The sequence below is a fragment of the Carassius auratus genome, chromosome 40, assembly GCF_003368295.1.
Source record: "Carassius auratus strain Wakin chromosome 40, ASM336829v1, whole genome shotgun sequence".
In the NCBI taxonomy this organism is placed as follows: Eukaryota; Metazoa; Chordata; class Actinopteri; order Cypriniformes; family Cyprinidae; genus Carassius; species Carassius auratus.
Genome location: NC_039282.1, coordinates 12,599,194 through 12,614,926, shown reverse-complemented (window position 1 = coordinate 12,614,926; position 15,733 = coordinate 12,599,194). Strand labels below are relative to the sequence as shown.

The following is a 15,733-nucleotide window of genomic DNA, read 5'->3' as shown; positions in this document are numbered from 1 at the left end:
TTTTGCTCAAAGGTAGGGGTACAAACGTACCCAATTTTCTTTATGATTTTAAATTAGTTCAAAATATTTTGAAGTGGAATTTCAAAGACCAAAAGAGGGGGAAAAAAATAAATAAACTGGAGTATTAAAAAATTACCTAAACAACCTAGCACTTAACACTTTTTTTTACCTTTTTGTGATGCTTTATCAGAACTGCATGATTTTTATTGTACTTTATCAGAATCATGTCAGTGCACAGGACAGCAGTGTGGCAAAACTGTCCAACAGATGTTTTTTTTTTTTTTTTTTTTTACAGGACATCATTCCACGTAATCAGTCCTGTTCGCACAATCTAAGCTATTTTCATTGTACTGTTGCCGTTTACAATTTTCAATTGCTGTTTGTTAAATATAAATATAATTACTAGCTATCATTTGAACTGCAGATCGAGATTAACTTGATATGAATCAGTGTAGTTCAACTTTTTACAAAGCCAGCTGCAAGTAAATGTTTGGAGAATGCTACTGAAAATCATTTTTAAGAGTACAGAATTTATTTCGCAGTATGACAATTTAGGATGTCACCGTGCAGTTTAGAAATATGATTATTGTTTATTCAGGTGTTTTGTGCAAGTACTTTAATTAGCAACAACAACAGAAATGTGTTTGGAGCGGTCATGGGTGAAACAATGCGAAAACTGTGGATGTGTGAAATTGAACTGAAATAGAAAAAGTCCATCGTTCAAGAAAACCCAGACTGGATGTCTGTTATCCATCTGAAATTTACATTCTCTCGCAGTCTGCTTTTAATTCTAGGTAATCTTCAGTCCTTTTTGTAGAACCGATGCTGACATGACTTTTTCATCGTCCTTTCATTTCAGCTGTTTGTAAATCTTAAGTGATAAATCTTTTATCCTTTCATCTTTTATCCTGCAGACATAAAGGTTTTTGCATAATTTGTGTAGCTCTGGAGAAACACATATGAGTAGTCATATTATAGTAGTTACAGTAGTATATACACTATTAATAACTATTTAAAGAGTAATTAATGGAAGCAATTATTTTATGCATTATAAAAACATAATTTATATAAGCACTATTTATAATTATACAATTATTATGCATCATGCTTTATGTTAATCAGAGAGACTAGATTAATGAGGTAGATATTAAAATCAATAGAATAGATAGAATAGACATGAGGTGATATTAAAATTAAACAGGTCATCATATTATTTATACAGGTTTAGTTTGATATTTTCCATGTGTTTTGATGCAGAAATATTGAATATGTGTTTGTTCTTTAAATAACCGCATATAACTTTATATATAACTGTGTTCTCTCTATAAATGAATTTAATATATTATTTTGACTATGCTTTGTGAAGACAGTAGAACCCAGAGAACTACTGAATACTGAATCGTTTAATATTTATTAATAAATTGTATTTATTTATTTAGCTCATATTTTGTTTAGTTCAAGGCTTTTGAAATTGAATGTTAGAGACCAAGAATTTAAAAAAAGTTTTTTAAACTGCATACATGGACAATTTAATTAACATATATTTTTCTAATTATAAAAATGGTTATGTGAATCTTTTGCCACCTCTAATACTTGAAATGTATGTTTTATAGATTTAACAAAGCAAACTGGAAATCTGCCCAATCATGCTGAAGTACTCCACTGATTTCTGATCTTTAGAGACTCAACATGTCTCACTGTCGGTAATGTAATGCATCTTTAATTTTTCGTTTTATCCTCCTTCTCACTTTTCTTCTATTATTTGTCTTCCTATGCAACTGTTTTCTATTTGTCACGTCAAAAGTGAAAAAAAAAAAAGCTGCTTCGTGTGAGATCTGATCAGGGCATGACGGATAGTGAAAGAGAAAAACCGCTTATGAAAACAAACCTTGTGTGAACAGCATCTAGATCCATCCTGATAATCTGACTAACAAGCAGGACAAACAGAATTTGTGTTACTCACCCGAGATATCGGCGGTGTGACATGGTGCTTTGAGAGATGAGAATGACCGTCTCTCGTCTTCTCCACGCTCTCTAAATAAGGCCCTGACTCCACACTCTTTTCCCCATCTGCTAAAGCTATTTCCCCCAGCAAGGCATCTGATTTCCTCTTCTTCTTTTACCCGTGAGCATAGAAAGGCCCTGCTCTGTGTGTCGTTTCACTGCATCTGTCTCTATGGGTGAAACCTTCGGGACGTCTTGAATGGTGATGCTGTTACTTCAGCAGAAGCAGTGTGGTCCGCGATGAGCGCCGTTACTCTGATTAATGCAATGATACACAACCATGACCGCAAATTACAGCTAATGTATATCCCATAAAGAATCTTATTAATTTTAGTGTTTTTGTTGAATTTATATGGGATATATGGTTGGATATATACTGTATACTGTGTGTGTATACAATGCATGTAAAACATTATGATTTTTTAACCTGTAAATGCATAACACAACTATATTTAACTGTTCATTCTGATTATTTAGCATGTTGCTGCTGTTTTTATGACTTCAGTAATTGAGAAATTAAATGTAATATTTGAATATATTTAATCAGAATGTATTAGAATAATTACATATACATTATAATAATTTAAATATATATGTAAAATAATACTACTGTTGCTTTTATAATACAATTATATTATATTATGCAACTGGTGCAGAAACTGTTTTTATTCAAAAAATCCTAGAAAATTTCACTAACAATTAAAAAGAAATGGCAAGAAAATTATTTTCTATTAAAAGAAACTCCTATAATCTAAAAAAAATTGCTATATTTCATATTTTATAAATATATTGAGATATTTCAAATTGTTACAATATTTTACGTTGTATTTTATATTCAATAAATGCTGATTTCGGTGATTAAAAATGTTTTTACCGACCCCATGACTTTTTGAACAGAATGTAGATTAACATGATACTGATTAGTCCATCACAGTTTTCCACTTCATTAACTTTGATATAATTACAATTTAATTATAATTATTCAGAAATTAACGAAGTAGAACATTTTCTACCTCAGTTTTATAAAAAAACATGAGTAGCAATTTAAAAAACAATCACAGGGTTGTAGATGGTTGTCGCTGAACTGCACAAAAAGTATGGCAGAGGTTTTTGTATACAGTCATACTTCCAATTGAAGAAGATCTACTGCTCGGTGACTTTTAGCCCTGAGCTCCTGTCCTCTAAATCATTCTCATAACAGAGGAGAAAGTGCTGAAGATCAACAACCCATTAACAGTTTGAACCCCTCTCTGTTGGTCCGACCTTCTCAACCAATCTGACTTTTTTCTTTTGGGACCAGAGGAAAAAGTAATAGTTTTGAACACAAATCACGTAGGGAGATTAAAAAGGGCCAAACTGAAAATCTATCGGTTATTTTCTGACAGGTTTTTAGATGTATGGAGCTGCAGGGCTGGACAGACTCGATTCAGTGGACAGTTGTGGCAGGGCTCTGTGACCCAGCCTCCCTCTCATGTTACGGCCCTATTTATAACATCTCCCACCCCTCCTTCAGTCCCAGCCCATTGCCCAAAAGCCTGGCCACTGTTAGGAAGCACCTTTCCCTCTCAGCTGGGCCACAGTCTGCGCTAGACTGTCAACTGAGATTTAGCTCTCCTTCTCATCATCATCATCATCATCAGCTTCTGCTGTTTAGCCGCGCTGCCTCGCAGCTTGCATGGGATTATCACACACACACACATTTACAGACACACTTTTTTCTTTTTCCTTAATTTTTGTCGTATTTTTTTTTAAGGAGATACAGTTTTAAGTGAGAAGTAACGGAGCGTTTTGTGTTTCTGCTGTTTTTTTTTAGTCTTTGGGAAGTTTTCTTGTTGTGGTTTTTATTCCACTAGCGGCTGGTTTCATGCATGCGATGGATCACACGCTGTTCGGCTGTTTGCGCAGCCCTCACGTCCCTCCGCAGGCCCTGCACCCCGCCTTTGCCCTTCACGGACGCTCCGAGAACCTCTCCTCGTACCCCAACCTCTCCACCTCCTCTCCTTCTTCTACCTGCATCGTGAGCGGTTACCCAGGTGAGGATGGGGGTCTGTTTGGGGGACACGGGCATCAGCGAGGGCCGCCCATGTCCCAGCAGCATCATCATCATGTACCCCAGCCGCAGCAGACCGGATGGCACATACCGCAGACGGCCAGCGTCTCTCCAGCAAGCGCTCGTCTAGGACTGGGGATCTCAGCCCCTGACTCAGGCTCTTCAGAGATGGGCCCCGGGGGACCCAGCCTCTGCGCAAGCACACCGAGCCTTGGCGGAGGGGTGCCCTCGGGTGCCTCCTGTGTTCCTGGAGGGGATTTCGGACGTCAAACGATGTCTCCAGCCGAGGCGGAGAAAAGGAATAGCAAACGAAGAAGTGACAGCTCTGGTAAGAAACAAGCTCATTTTTGTTTTAAACAAATTAAGGGGTCTGATCTGATCAAGTCATTTTTCATACATAGTCTTGAGTTTATAAATTGGATCTGATAAATGTAATTTCAAATAATATAAGACCACCATAATACCATATATATATATATATATATATATATATATATATATATATATATATATATATATATAATTTTTGTATTACATTATTGTTGGTATTATGGTGGTCTTATAATATTTGAAATTACATTTATCAGATTCAATTTTATGTATATGTGTAGGTTTGTGTGTATAAATAGATATATTTAAATGTAAATTATTTAAATTATATATATATATATATATATATATATATATATATATATATATATATATATATATATATATATATATATATATATATATATATATATATATATATAATTTTCCAAATATTAAATATAAATTACATTGAGTTGTTTTAGTTCCCTCTAAACACAGTGCTAGTGTTTTCGGAAAAGGATTCTCCCGTACAGTGTTCAGAAACGTGGAGCCGTGTTTTTAAGTGCAAGAGTTTTGTAGGTGTTGGCTTACACACAGAAGCAATTATTTTGGCTAGAAGAGGGCAGATTGTAACTCTTGTGTGGGCATTTAACTGCACGCATGATTCATGTTTAGTCTCATCTGTTTCATCTCCTCACTTCTTTGGCAAGCAGAAAATAACACTTGTGGTAAAGTAACTAATACCACGGCCTGAGAGAGAGAACAGGGACGCCCGTGTTGGCATTTAACAAGAAAAGCCAAACGTTAGATGACAGGAATGCTGTGAACAGCTTTCTCTTTGAATATAATTTGTTTGCACATTGGAAATTGTGCTTTTTTTGTTTTGCTGATGAGTAAGGAGATATGAAATAAAACTCAAGGGTTTTCAGTTCACTGCAAAAAGAAGCTGGTTTGATCTGATGGGGATCTTCAGTTTGTTTTGTCTGGAATAACTGCTACTACTGTTAAAAAAATCTATTTAACACTGCATAAAATGGATCATAAAATGTATTTTTACGATCTACTTACTTCAAAGGGAATTTTAACTACTTTCTGCCCTTTAAAACAAAGTTCAGGTCCATACAAGAGGCACAGCCCTCCAGATGTTGATTTATTCTTATTTGCATCAAGCCAAAATTAACGTAATATAAATACACTTGTTACACTGCTCTCTCAGTTTTCAGCATGTATGACTTTTGAATCATGTTTTTCCTATAAGATATCAAGCACATTACAGTGATAGTTGACAGTGCAAGTGAGATTTACAAATACATCTGGAGTGAAGATATACAGTGATAACCAATAGCAAATTAATATTGTTTTAGTGGTTGTTTTGGCCCAAGAATGTATTGAATTATTGCAGATGCATTTCAAAAGTAAGTCTCACAGATATGTTCTGGTCTTGAGCATTATAGTTTTATAGTTCTATCAACATTAACTCTCACACATCTTGATGGTTGCCTCAATTTCAGTGAAATTATGGCCTAACAAAAATGAGCATTTCTGCTTTACAGAATGGTTTTATAATGAGCATCACTCAATTGAACAATAAATGGTTTATCAATAAAATATATATTTTTTAATGCATTTTAAGATATGTTCATCTTAAGATACAATGTCTAATTTATTCAAAGCATGTGTTGTTGTTCTAATAAAACAACACATGGCTGGTTTAGATAGAAGACAGCAGCTTAGCGTATATTTTGTCATGTGGGTTTGCGTAATATTCATTTTGGTTTCTTAAATTTTTTTCACCAATAAAGCTCAGCTTCAGTGTGTTTAACTACAATTTTAAAGCAGATGTCTAAATATTCATTGTAGCTGTAGTTTTTTAAATCATCTTTGAAAGCTCAGGCCGTCCTGCTCATTTTGTTCTCAGTACTTTGCTTTTTTTAAAGAAAAGATAAAAGTTAAGGCGCAGGCCTAATTGCTGTGGTGTAACCGCTGTGTCGGGAAGCCGGGAAAAGTTGCTTTAACTCGGAGCAGCTCTGTTCGCAAAGCGCTGCTCGTGTTGGTTTTTCTCACTCCACAATGGCTGCGTTTAGCCAGCAATAAACTTGCCTTTCTGCGCTTGTTTTAATCAGACCCATATTCAGCCCAACTCTTTTCTGTGAGTCGAATTCAAAGACATTTAGCTAAAACACTAGAAACCACTAGAAACCATGTGATGATTATTTGTTCAAAGGCTCAATGGGCATGAGTCACTACACAGTGCGACTTTGTTATATCATCATCATCGCAAGAACAAGTCTCCGTCCTCGTCAACCTCTGCAAACCCAAACCTGTCAATTATACTGTTAAATAACACATCTGACATGTGTTTATAGACAATATGATGTATCATCTGAACATCCACATGTACTGACACCTTCAGGTTGATGGGTATGTTAAATCTGAATCTCTTAAATCTTAAATCTCAGTTTGTCATAAAATTGTTCTAATTGTTCATTCTAATTGTTTTCAAAGCATTGTTCTGTTTGTCCAGTAGCAATGGTTAAGGGGCAGAGCCATTTTTTTGGATGACCAATGGCCATTGACAGAGATGAAGGGGAAAAAAGTTAAAAGGGATAGATCAAAAAAAAAAAAAAAACTATTAATTTAGTTTCTTTTATCTGTGCAACACAAAAGGAGATCATTTTCAAAATATATTCTTTCATCTTCGAGTCATAAAGTTTTTGACAGAATTGTCATTTTGGGTGAACTTTCATTTTAAAGTTGGATATTGCAAATACAAAAACGTTCGAAAAAGATTTACTTGATGTATTTTCAGCTGAAATAGCAGAGCAACTTGTGGACGGGGTCTCATTAAAGCGGACTCTATTTACAGCTGGGTTTTGGATTGCTAGTTGGATAAGCACTCACTCCACACCCTTAGATAAATGAACCCAAAAGCTTGATGTGCCCTTTGAAAGTGAGTCACAGCAAGATGAAGGCGCAAGTCTCTTAAAAAAAAAAAAAAAAAAAAAAAAAAAAGGAATAAAATTTTCTTCCTCCAGTGTCAAAACAACAGAGGCGCATGTGTCTTTGGTAGGATGGATTGCAGGTCTAATCTGACATTTCCTCACTGACCTTTAGTATTTCCCATTCAAGATTAGACTTGACGTAATTGAGCTCTAGCAATAAATATATGCGCTTTTATGCGTATATGTTCTGTCACTCCAAAATCCATCTGAAAGTAAGAAAAAGTAATTCGCAGCGCAAGAGCGAGGAAGGGAGTATGACACACACCACTGAAAATTGTTGTGAGTTGGCAGCTTGAGTTGAAGACGCTTGTAAAATTTTGAGGTAAATAAACTAAGGACATATATTTTTACACATCCTCCAGTACTGTTTTGTTCCCTATTAAAACTACAGGGTTATAGCAGATTCCATTCACAGTAAGTCAAACGCAGTCTTTGGAAACTGTTCTGGTGAGCGCCAACTCATTGTGAGAATCTACGAAAACTCACGGCTGGGGTTGACTTTTACAAACAGCTGGCACGAATAATTGCAGCATCGTAAAAGATGACTGGCAGTCTTCCCCTGCTTTCCTTTATAACATTTCTGGGATTTCAACCCTGCAGTGATTGAATTTAATTGGAACGATTGCGCTGAAATGAACTGATTGTGTTTCAAAGGCTGCTTTGTTGATGCTGCTCTTCAAAAGTTTCTGTGACCGTTTCTGACTGTTGGAAATGTTTTCTTCCATCCCATTCTTGTTTTTTCTCTTTAGAGTCCCAAGATGGGAATTACAAATCGGATGTGAGCAGCAAGCCAAGGAAGGAGCGGACGGCGTTCACCAAAGAGCAGATTCGAGAACTGGAGGCAGAATTCGCCCATCACAACTATTTGACCAGACTGAGGCGGTACGAAATCGCAGTGAACCTGGATCTCACGGAAAGGCAGGTGAGATGACCGACCGTGTCCTTGTACCTGTTCATCAGTCATTCTGTCAGAAGCAACTGCTCTTTTGTTTTTGTTTTTTTCGGGTTCAGTGCTTTTTTATCCAGCTGTGGCTATGGAGTGGGACTATTGTGTTCCAGATGTTTCTGCAAGATCTCTTTTTGGCTGTAGTCAAGTAACGGGAGAGGCGAAGGAAGTTCTGTCCGCTAAGGCACTTCCGCCTTGCCGCTCCGTCTTACAAATCGGTCTCTGCGTGGGAAGGTGCTTCCTACAGCCGTATGTGAAATAAATAGCACATGGCGCTTTATTTGGAGCCAGAGAAATCTGGGTTGTTGTAACTATTTGATGTTTCAACCAAACAACTATATATTCTTATTAAACCATTGAAGTTTATTAACTTCTGCAGACATAAATAGATGACGTAATGCTTGCTGTTTTTGAAATGACATCATTGGCAGGTCATTCTGGCCTTATTTGAAACACCATTCATAACATTTTTAACTGCTCAATGAGCCATGCAGTTTCTTTAATTTGTAACATGCCACAGTCTTTTAGATTACAAATGTGTTTCTAGACGTTCTGGTGTCATCAGACTTTGCAGGTTGCCAGGGAACCCACAAGGAAGTGACATCTGTGGTCTTAAATTATGCTACGTTCTCTGGGGATACATTCCCAAGGCTTAGAATTAAAAACCTTGCCACACGACAAGTAAGCAAATCCGTCTCCTGCAATGTGATCCCTGTGTGAACCTGCTGGAGTTCTGGACCTTTGTGGCAGGAGTCGTATTCTGACTTCAGGGCTAACATAATTTTACACGTGTAAAATCATAATAATGTTGCACAGCCTAATTACAACAGCTATCTTTGATGAGATTTATTTTAGCTCCTGCAAGAGATCACGTTGAAATGTTTTAGGAGTTTATAATTAAAACCTATTCAGTTAATTCAATCTGAACTATTTAACAAACAAGCATTCAAACTTGATTTTTATGTATATTCTTTTTATCTTTATTTTTATGTATTTTGTTACATTTTGAAGAAATGAAAATAGATATATAGATACTGTAGATAGATACCTATTCCAATACAGCTTTCAAAATCTAATATTTCTTAATGATTAGAATTAAACTTCTACAGTTAATTCAGTCTGAACTACTCTATATTCAAATTTTATTTATTTATTTATTTATTTATTTATTTATATTAAAAGTAATTTTAAATTAAAGTGTCAAATATTCCCATATATTTATGATATCAATCCTTAAGAAACAAACTTCATATAATTCAGTCTGAAATACTTAACATACAAACTCTGGTTTTATTAAATTATAATTCATACATTAACATACAGTATATATATATTTTTTTAACTTTTGAGAAATTTAAAAACTAAAGTGTGCAAACTTCCTGTTGATTTCATGAATGTTCAACAATCAAAACCTAACACAAAACAATGATTTCATCTGAATTTTGATTGGCTTTTTTACATACTTAGGGCTTTTTTTTTCATGCATTGGTTTAACCACTGCAGAGACATTGTATTTTGATTCTCATATACAATCAAGAGAAATCAAGATGTGTGCTGAGTCTTATGACATCTGTAAAGTGTCTCTGATGTCTATTACACAGACCAAGTCTTCAACTTAAAATTTATCCAAATGCTGCCAATGCAAGTGATGGTATTTATAAAAAATAAAAATGCTCTGTTTTTCTGTCAAATGGCTGCACTATCCTTTGAGCGGTAATATACTAGACGTTTTCAGGCTGACAGAAGAACTGCAAACATTGCAGATATATTTTAAGGGTGGCAGTCTTACAGTGCTGACAGTAATGAACTTGGGCGGCCAATTGAATAGTGTCTAACAGACTATAAAATCAAATTCAAATCAAATTATTCCTTGTGGATTCATGAAATATAAGCCAAATTAATCATTGTGTATGTAATTTGACCTAAAATATGCCTTTGTACTTGACCATCAAGTCTGACAGCCATTTGTAAAAAAAAAAAAACACACACACACACACACAAAAACCTTTGAATAACATAATTATGCTGATTTGGACCTGGTATTCCTCAAGCCTAATTGCATATGAAGAATTTTGGTCCATTCCATGTCACTATCTTCAACATTATAACCCTCCAGAAATACATTTAAGTGTATATTGGCTGGGTCCCCCAGGAAGCCTTACTTGCACTGCAGTGACCATTTAAGAAACGGCTAAATCATCATTCTGGGAAACGTAAATACTGGCTCTGACTGAACTCGCAAGGAAAGGATGGAAATGTCTGATGTCACAAAACATATGGGCTCCAGTTATTGCTGATCTGGAAATAGCTGTCAAATACTTGCATTAAAAGCCATGCTATATTATAACTTCTCAAGAGAGACACAATTCCAATCTTTGTGGATCATGCCCTAGAATAGCAGGGCCGGTCAACTGATCGCATGGCACTTTTGCACCTGATCGAGGGATATTAGCTTACCGGAGTTTGGTGAGTCATGGCCTGATCCACCTCTCCAATCCCTCTGCCAAAAAACCACAGTAAACAGATCATCTGCACCAAACAGCGAACATACAAACTCATTTGCTAAAGACAAATTAAAATCCTTTTTTTTCATTTAAGAAACAATTTGGAGAACTAAATTTAAAACAAACATGTTTTCTTTAGTGTGAAAAACATTTTAGCAATCTGGAGAAACTTTTTCCAATATTAAGAACCTTTTGTGGAATGGAAAGTTTCCATGGATGTTTAAGGTTCTCGTGGAACCATACAATAGATTTTAATTCTTTTTAAAACTATAGAACATAACTCATGTGTCTTCCTTTTCCCACTAGGTAAAAGTGTGGTTTCAGAACAGACGGATGAAGTGGAAGCGAGTTAAAGGAGGTCAACAGGGGGCGGTAGGGAGAGAAAAGGAGCTTGTGAATGTGAAGAAGGGAACGCTGCTTCCCTCTGAGTTTTCGGGAATTCCTGGACTCCTCCATACACCGGACTCGCTTATCAACAATGAGGACAGCCACGACAGCGACCAGAGCTCTGAGCACGCTCACTTATGATACAAACAGATCCCTTCTGCCTTTCGTTGCTTATCTGGGGTCATGTTTAGTTCTGGATTATGCTAAGTACGGACTGAAAGTACTGTACACAAAGACTTTTTGTGCCAATGAGGAGGCACTGCAACACAATGCCTTTCAGAGTAGTGACAGTACTCACTAAACATGTACAAATGTACAAAGGACTGGTGTATTGCTGTGCATTCAGATGATACAGAATATGTGTGATACTTTGGCATCAATATTCACGAAGAAAAAGTGCCCTGCTAGTTTGACAGAAATGTTTACACATTTGAAAGGTGCTGTTAGTCATTTTAAAATCCTGCCTGTCAGCAAAGCCGAATAGTGTCCCATATTTGTGTTGCTGTACACAGAGCCTAGGGACTTCTGTCAGGTCGTGTGGATATTCTTTGCATGCTATTCCATAAAAGAATCACTTACAGCACCTTTAAAGAACCCTTCTTCTGGCAGTCGAATCTGGCCCAATAACATTCCATAATGTTCTTGCATTGAAAAGCTTGTCAGTTTCTGTGCCTTAATTTTTTTTTTACTGTATGTTTTTGTACAATGTTGATGTCATCGGAATAATGATCAATCAAGCATGGTCAGAAACATTTCAGATAATATTATGCCATGTAAATATAATTATTGCTATTTTAAAAAATGTGACAGCTGTATCATGTGCACACAATACCACATGCTTCAACAATAAACTTTTCGTATGTCGCTTGGTATGATTTGTTCATCGTGAATTATTCTTTCTTTGAAGTCAGCTATTGAAAGATAATGTTGTTGTTTTTTGCCTTGTATGCCGAAGTTTTTTTTTTAGCAAATGTGTTTATGAATTTATTGGTATGCTGAAGATTTCTGTATAATTGCATTTACTATAATTTACCAACTATTATTTGTCATTTTTCTTTGATACACTTAATACAAAAATCAAACTCATAAGCGCGAAAAGTACAGAAGCTTATTTCCACCATGGGGTAAAGATATAAAAAGGTAATGGCTATTTTTTTATCTCAGAGTTCATACTTTGTTCCACAATTTTGAGTTTAATTCCTCAAAATTGTGAAACAAATTCACTACTCACATGTATACTGTAGATACACACACAGTTCTGAGAAAAAAGTCAGAATTGTAAGATATAGAACTTGCAATTGTGAGAAAAAAAAGTTGCAATTTCCTTTTGGATTTTTTATTTCATGGCAGAAACAGGAAAAATTTATAGAAAAATCTATAAATAATATTTTACAAAATTGCATAACATGTAAGTGTTAAACATTGTAAAAAATTATACATACATGAGAAAAATCTAAATGGAATATATATATATATATATATATATATATATATATATATATATATATATATATATATATATATATATATATAGTGAATAATCTTGAAAGATTTACATTTACATTTAATCATTTAGCAAAAGCTTTTATCCAAAGAGACTTACAAATGAGGAGCGCATTAGAAGCAATCAGACCAACGAGAGAGCAACAGTATACCAGTGATGTGACAAGTCTCAGTTAGTCTAGCACAGTACACATAGCAAGGTTTGCAAGGGCACTTTAGCATCGGGACAGGTGCATGACAACCGTGCTAAAATCTAACGAGAAAACAAAACAAAACACAAGCTGCTGTCTTCTTCTGTTGCTCAACTGCTTATTCTTTAAGTAGTAAGTTTAAGAAATAGTTAGAATTTGTGTCGTCTGTCTTGAGTCACTTTGCATGTACATTTATGCTGTTGCTGAGTGATAGGGACCTCCTCACAGAAGCTGAAATTATGGGACTTAATTGCACATAATTGAACTGGACCTTCTGCACTGATACACAACGGTTGTGTATTCAGCTGCAAGTCTAACCCATCAAGAAAAATTTTTTAACCCTCGGCACCTTCATGCTTTAAGTTGAATGTTTCGAAATCCAGTGAGGGTCTGTGACTCATCACCATGAATATGAGACAAATATATGCTAAGGCTGAGCGAGGAGCTTACATGAATAAGTTATTGAGGAAGGAGCAGGGGAATATGCTAAACTCAGCTTCTCCTCCAGGCAGGGTCGCGACTTCTGCCTTAATCCTGAGAGGTGGGTGAGCAAACGGATCATATCCTATTACAAAATCAGGTCTGAAATATTGTTATGGTCTGTTCTTGCTGTCGCCACAGAGTGAGCCTGCATTCTAATTCGTAATACGAGCCAGGAGAATCAAGACACCTTTGCCCACCAGGACCAGTGATTCTGAACGTCCTGCCAAAAGAATCAACATTGTAGCTTCAACTGCTTTTGACGGAAGAAACCACAAAAAGATATTTTGTTTGAATGTTTTTGCATCACCAAGGAGATTTTTGGAACTTCCTGCACAATGGAATAGAGAGGTCACACACAAAGCCATGCTACTCTCTGTTTCACATCGAAGCCTTTTACTGCCCTTTGACTTCTTAGGTTCTTTCTCCTGGACAGGAAAAGCTGCATTGTTTTAAATATAGTCCAAGCCAAAAACAGCAGCAGACAATACAACATTTTCCAAAATATTAACAGTTAATTTACAGTTTGCTGCTGCAGTCTTGAAGGTATTCATATGACGGGCCTCTGTCTTTCTATATTTATACAAATAAAATTACCAGTGTTAATTTCGTTGACTAAATATTTTCGTCATTATTTTCGTCACGAATATATTTTTGCCGACGAAAACGAAACGAAAACTAAAATAGAAGGCACTGATGGAGACTAAAACTATGACTAAATTGATTGACATTATCGTCAACGAATAAAGGACGAGACGAAAATAGACTGTGACGAAAATCAAATCAGCAGACGGGAGAGATGCGAGGAATGAGCAAAAGAGCCGGCAAAACAGAACAGACTGCATGAGAGAAGAGAATCAATCAGAGCCTGACTTATTGAGACGTGAAGCGAAGGTTTTCAGTTTTTATGAGCTCCCGGGAAGTCGGCATTCGAAGAGGTGATAGGGACTTTAAGCAACAGCCTCTGGTGGAACGGCAACGCCATTCTGGCGTTGTATTGCGCCTGCGCGAATTTAACTGCTACTTTCTGACGTTCTAATTTAACGGTCTACTACGGGAGAACAGCTGATTTGCCAGAGTCGCTACAAAGTGAGAGGTTAGGTAAATAAATGTTATGTTTTTAGACTTATTTACATCATACAATATTAAAAACTCCTCTTCTGACAAAAGATTGTCATTTAACGCCAAAAGCAATCCTTCTCTTGCTTTTTTAAATTATATATATTTTTAGATCTCAATAAATGAATTAATGCTGCGTTGCGCTGTTCTGTTTTACCGTTGCTTAGTGACTTTTACGTTCTTGGCTACAGCGGTTTGACGGCAAACTTCCGGTCGCTGTAGCCGTTCCATTCGCAGCTGTTGCTTAAAGTCCCTACTGTCTAAAAGAGCGACAAAATGTCCACAGCTCACTTCACGTTTGACGACGAACAAAACAAAACAAAGCGTAAAGCACGCGGAGCGCTCATTCGTGGCAAGAACACAACCAATTTGAAAAGACATTTACAGACGAGCCACCCGGACATTTTCTCAAATGTAATTTCACAACGATGTTCTTTTGTTTATTGAGCTAAGCAAAATTGGAATAGTGCAGTGCGTAGATGTTGTAGCATTAAATATTACGAACTGAAAAGTACTGTAAAATAGCCCCTTCTTCAAATTAGATGCGAGCACAATACTAATACGTAATATCATGATAAATACATTTGATTAATAATAAGGTTTAGTATATTTTATAATGTTCTACTTGTTGACAATATCACAAATATTTCTATATTAGTCATGTGAAACATGAATGTTCACATCCTATCATTATACATACAAATCTAGCAATATTGTAGTATTTAAAACATACAATATTGCTAGACAAATGAATACCTTATAAAATCTTGTTACTTTTTTTATCCACCTAGCTGCCAACTTATTAAATATTTACTTTAAATGTATGCACTTATTGTTCAGCTCAGCTGTAAGCTTTAAGGTCCTGGACCTAACTTTATTTTTCTTTTATTGATGGTCAATTGGCAGCTAGTTATTGTTTACATTATCATGACAGTGTTTGTTGCTGCATAAAAGCTTTTGAATCGAAATAAAGACACAGTTGTGTTGAAATAAAGTTGAATTTGTGTTTTATATATTTTGATTAAGTTTGTTTCCTATACCAGCTGTAAAAAATTGTCTAGTAAATCTGTTATTGATTTTAGTCTTATTTTAGTGGACTAAAATACCAAGCAATTTTAGTCGACTAAAATACCAAGCAATTTTAGTCGACTAAAATAAGACTAAAATTAAAACAAATCAGATGACTAAAACTTGACTAAAACTAAAAAGAATTATAGTCAAAAGACTAAGACTAA

General features: G+C 35.6%; 1 protein-coding gene across 1 annotated transcript; it reads left to right on the top strand.

Annotated features, from left to right (window-relative positions):
• Positions 1–3,321: 3,321 nt before the first annotated feature.
• Positions 3,322–12,587, top strand: LOC113058608 (homeobox protein MOX-2-like). The gene is made up of 3 exons (XM_026226647.1): positions 3,322–4,382; positions 8,118–8,290; positions 11,125–12,587. Exons 1-3 carry the CDS (start codon positions 3,869–3,871, stop codon positions 11,344–11,346), a joined length of 909 nt encoding a protein of 302 aa, XP_026082432.1. The 5' UTR covers positions 3,322–3,868; the 3' UTR covers positions 11,347–12,587.
• The last annotated feature ends 3,146 nt before the right edge of the window (positions 12,588–15,733 follow it).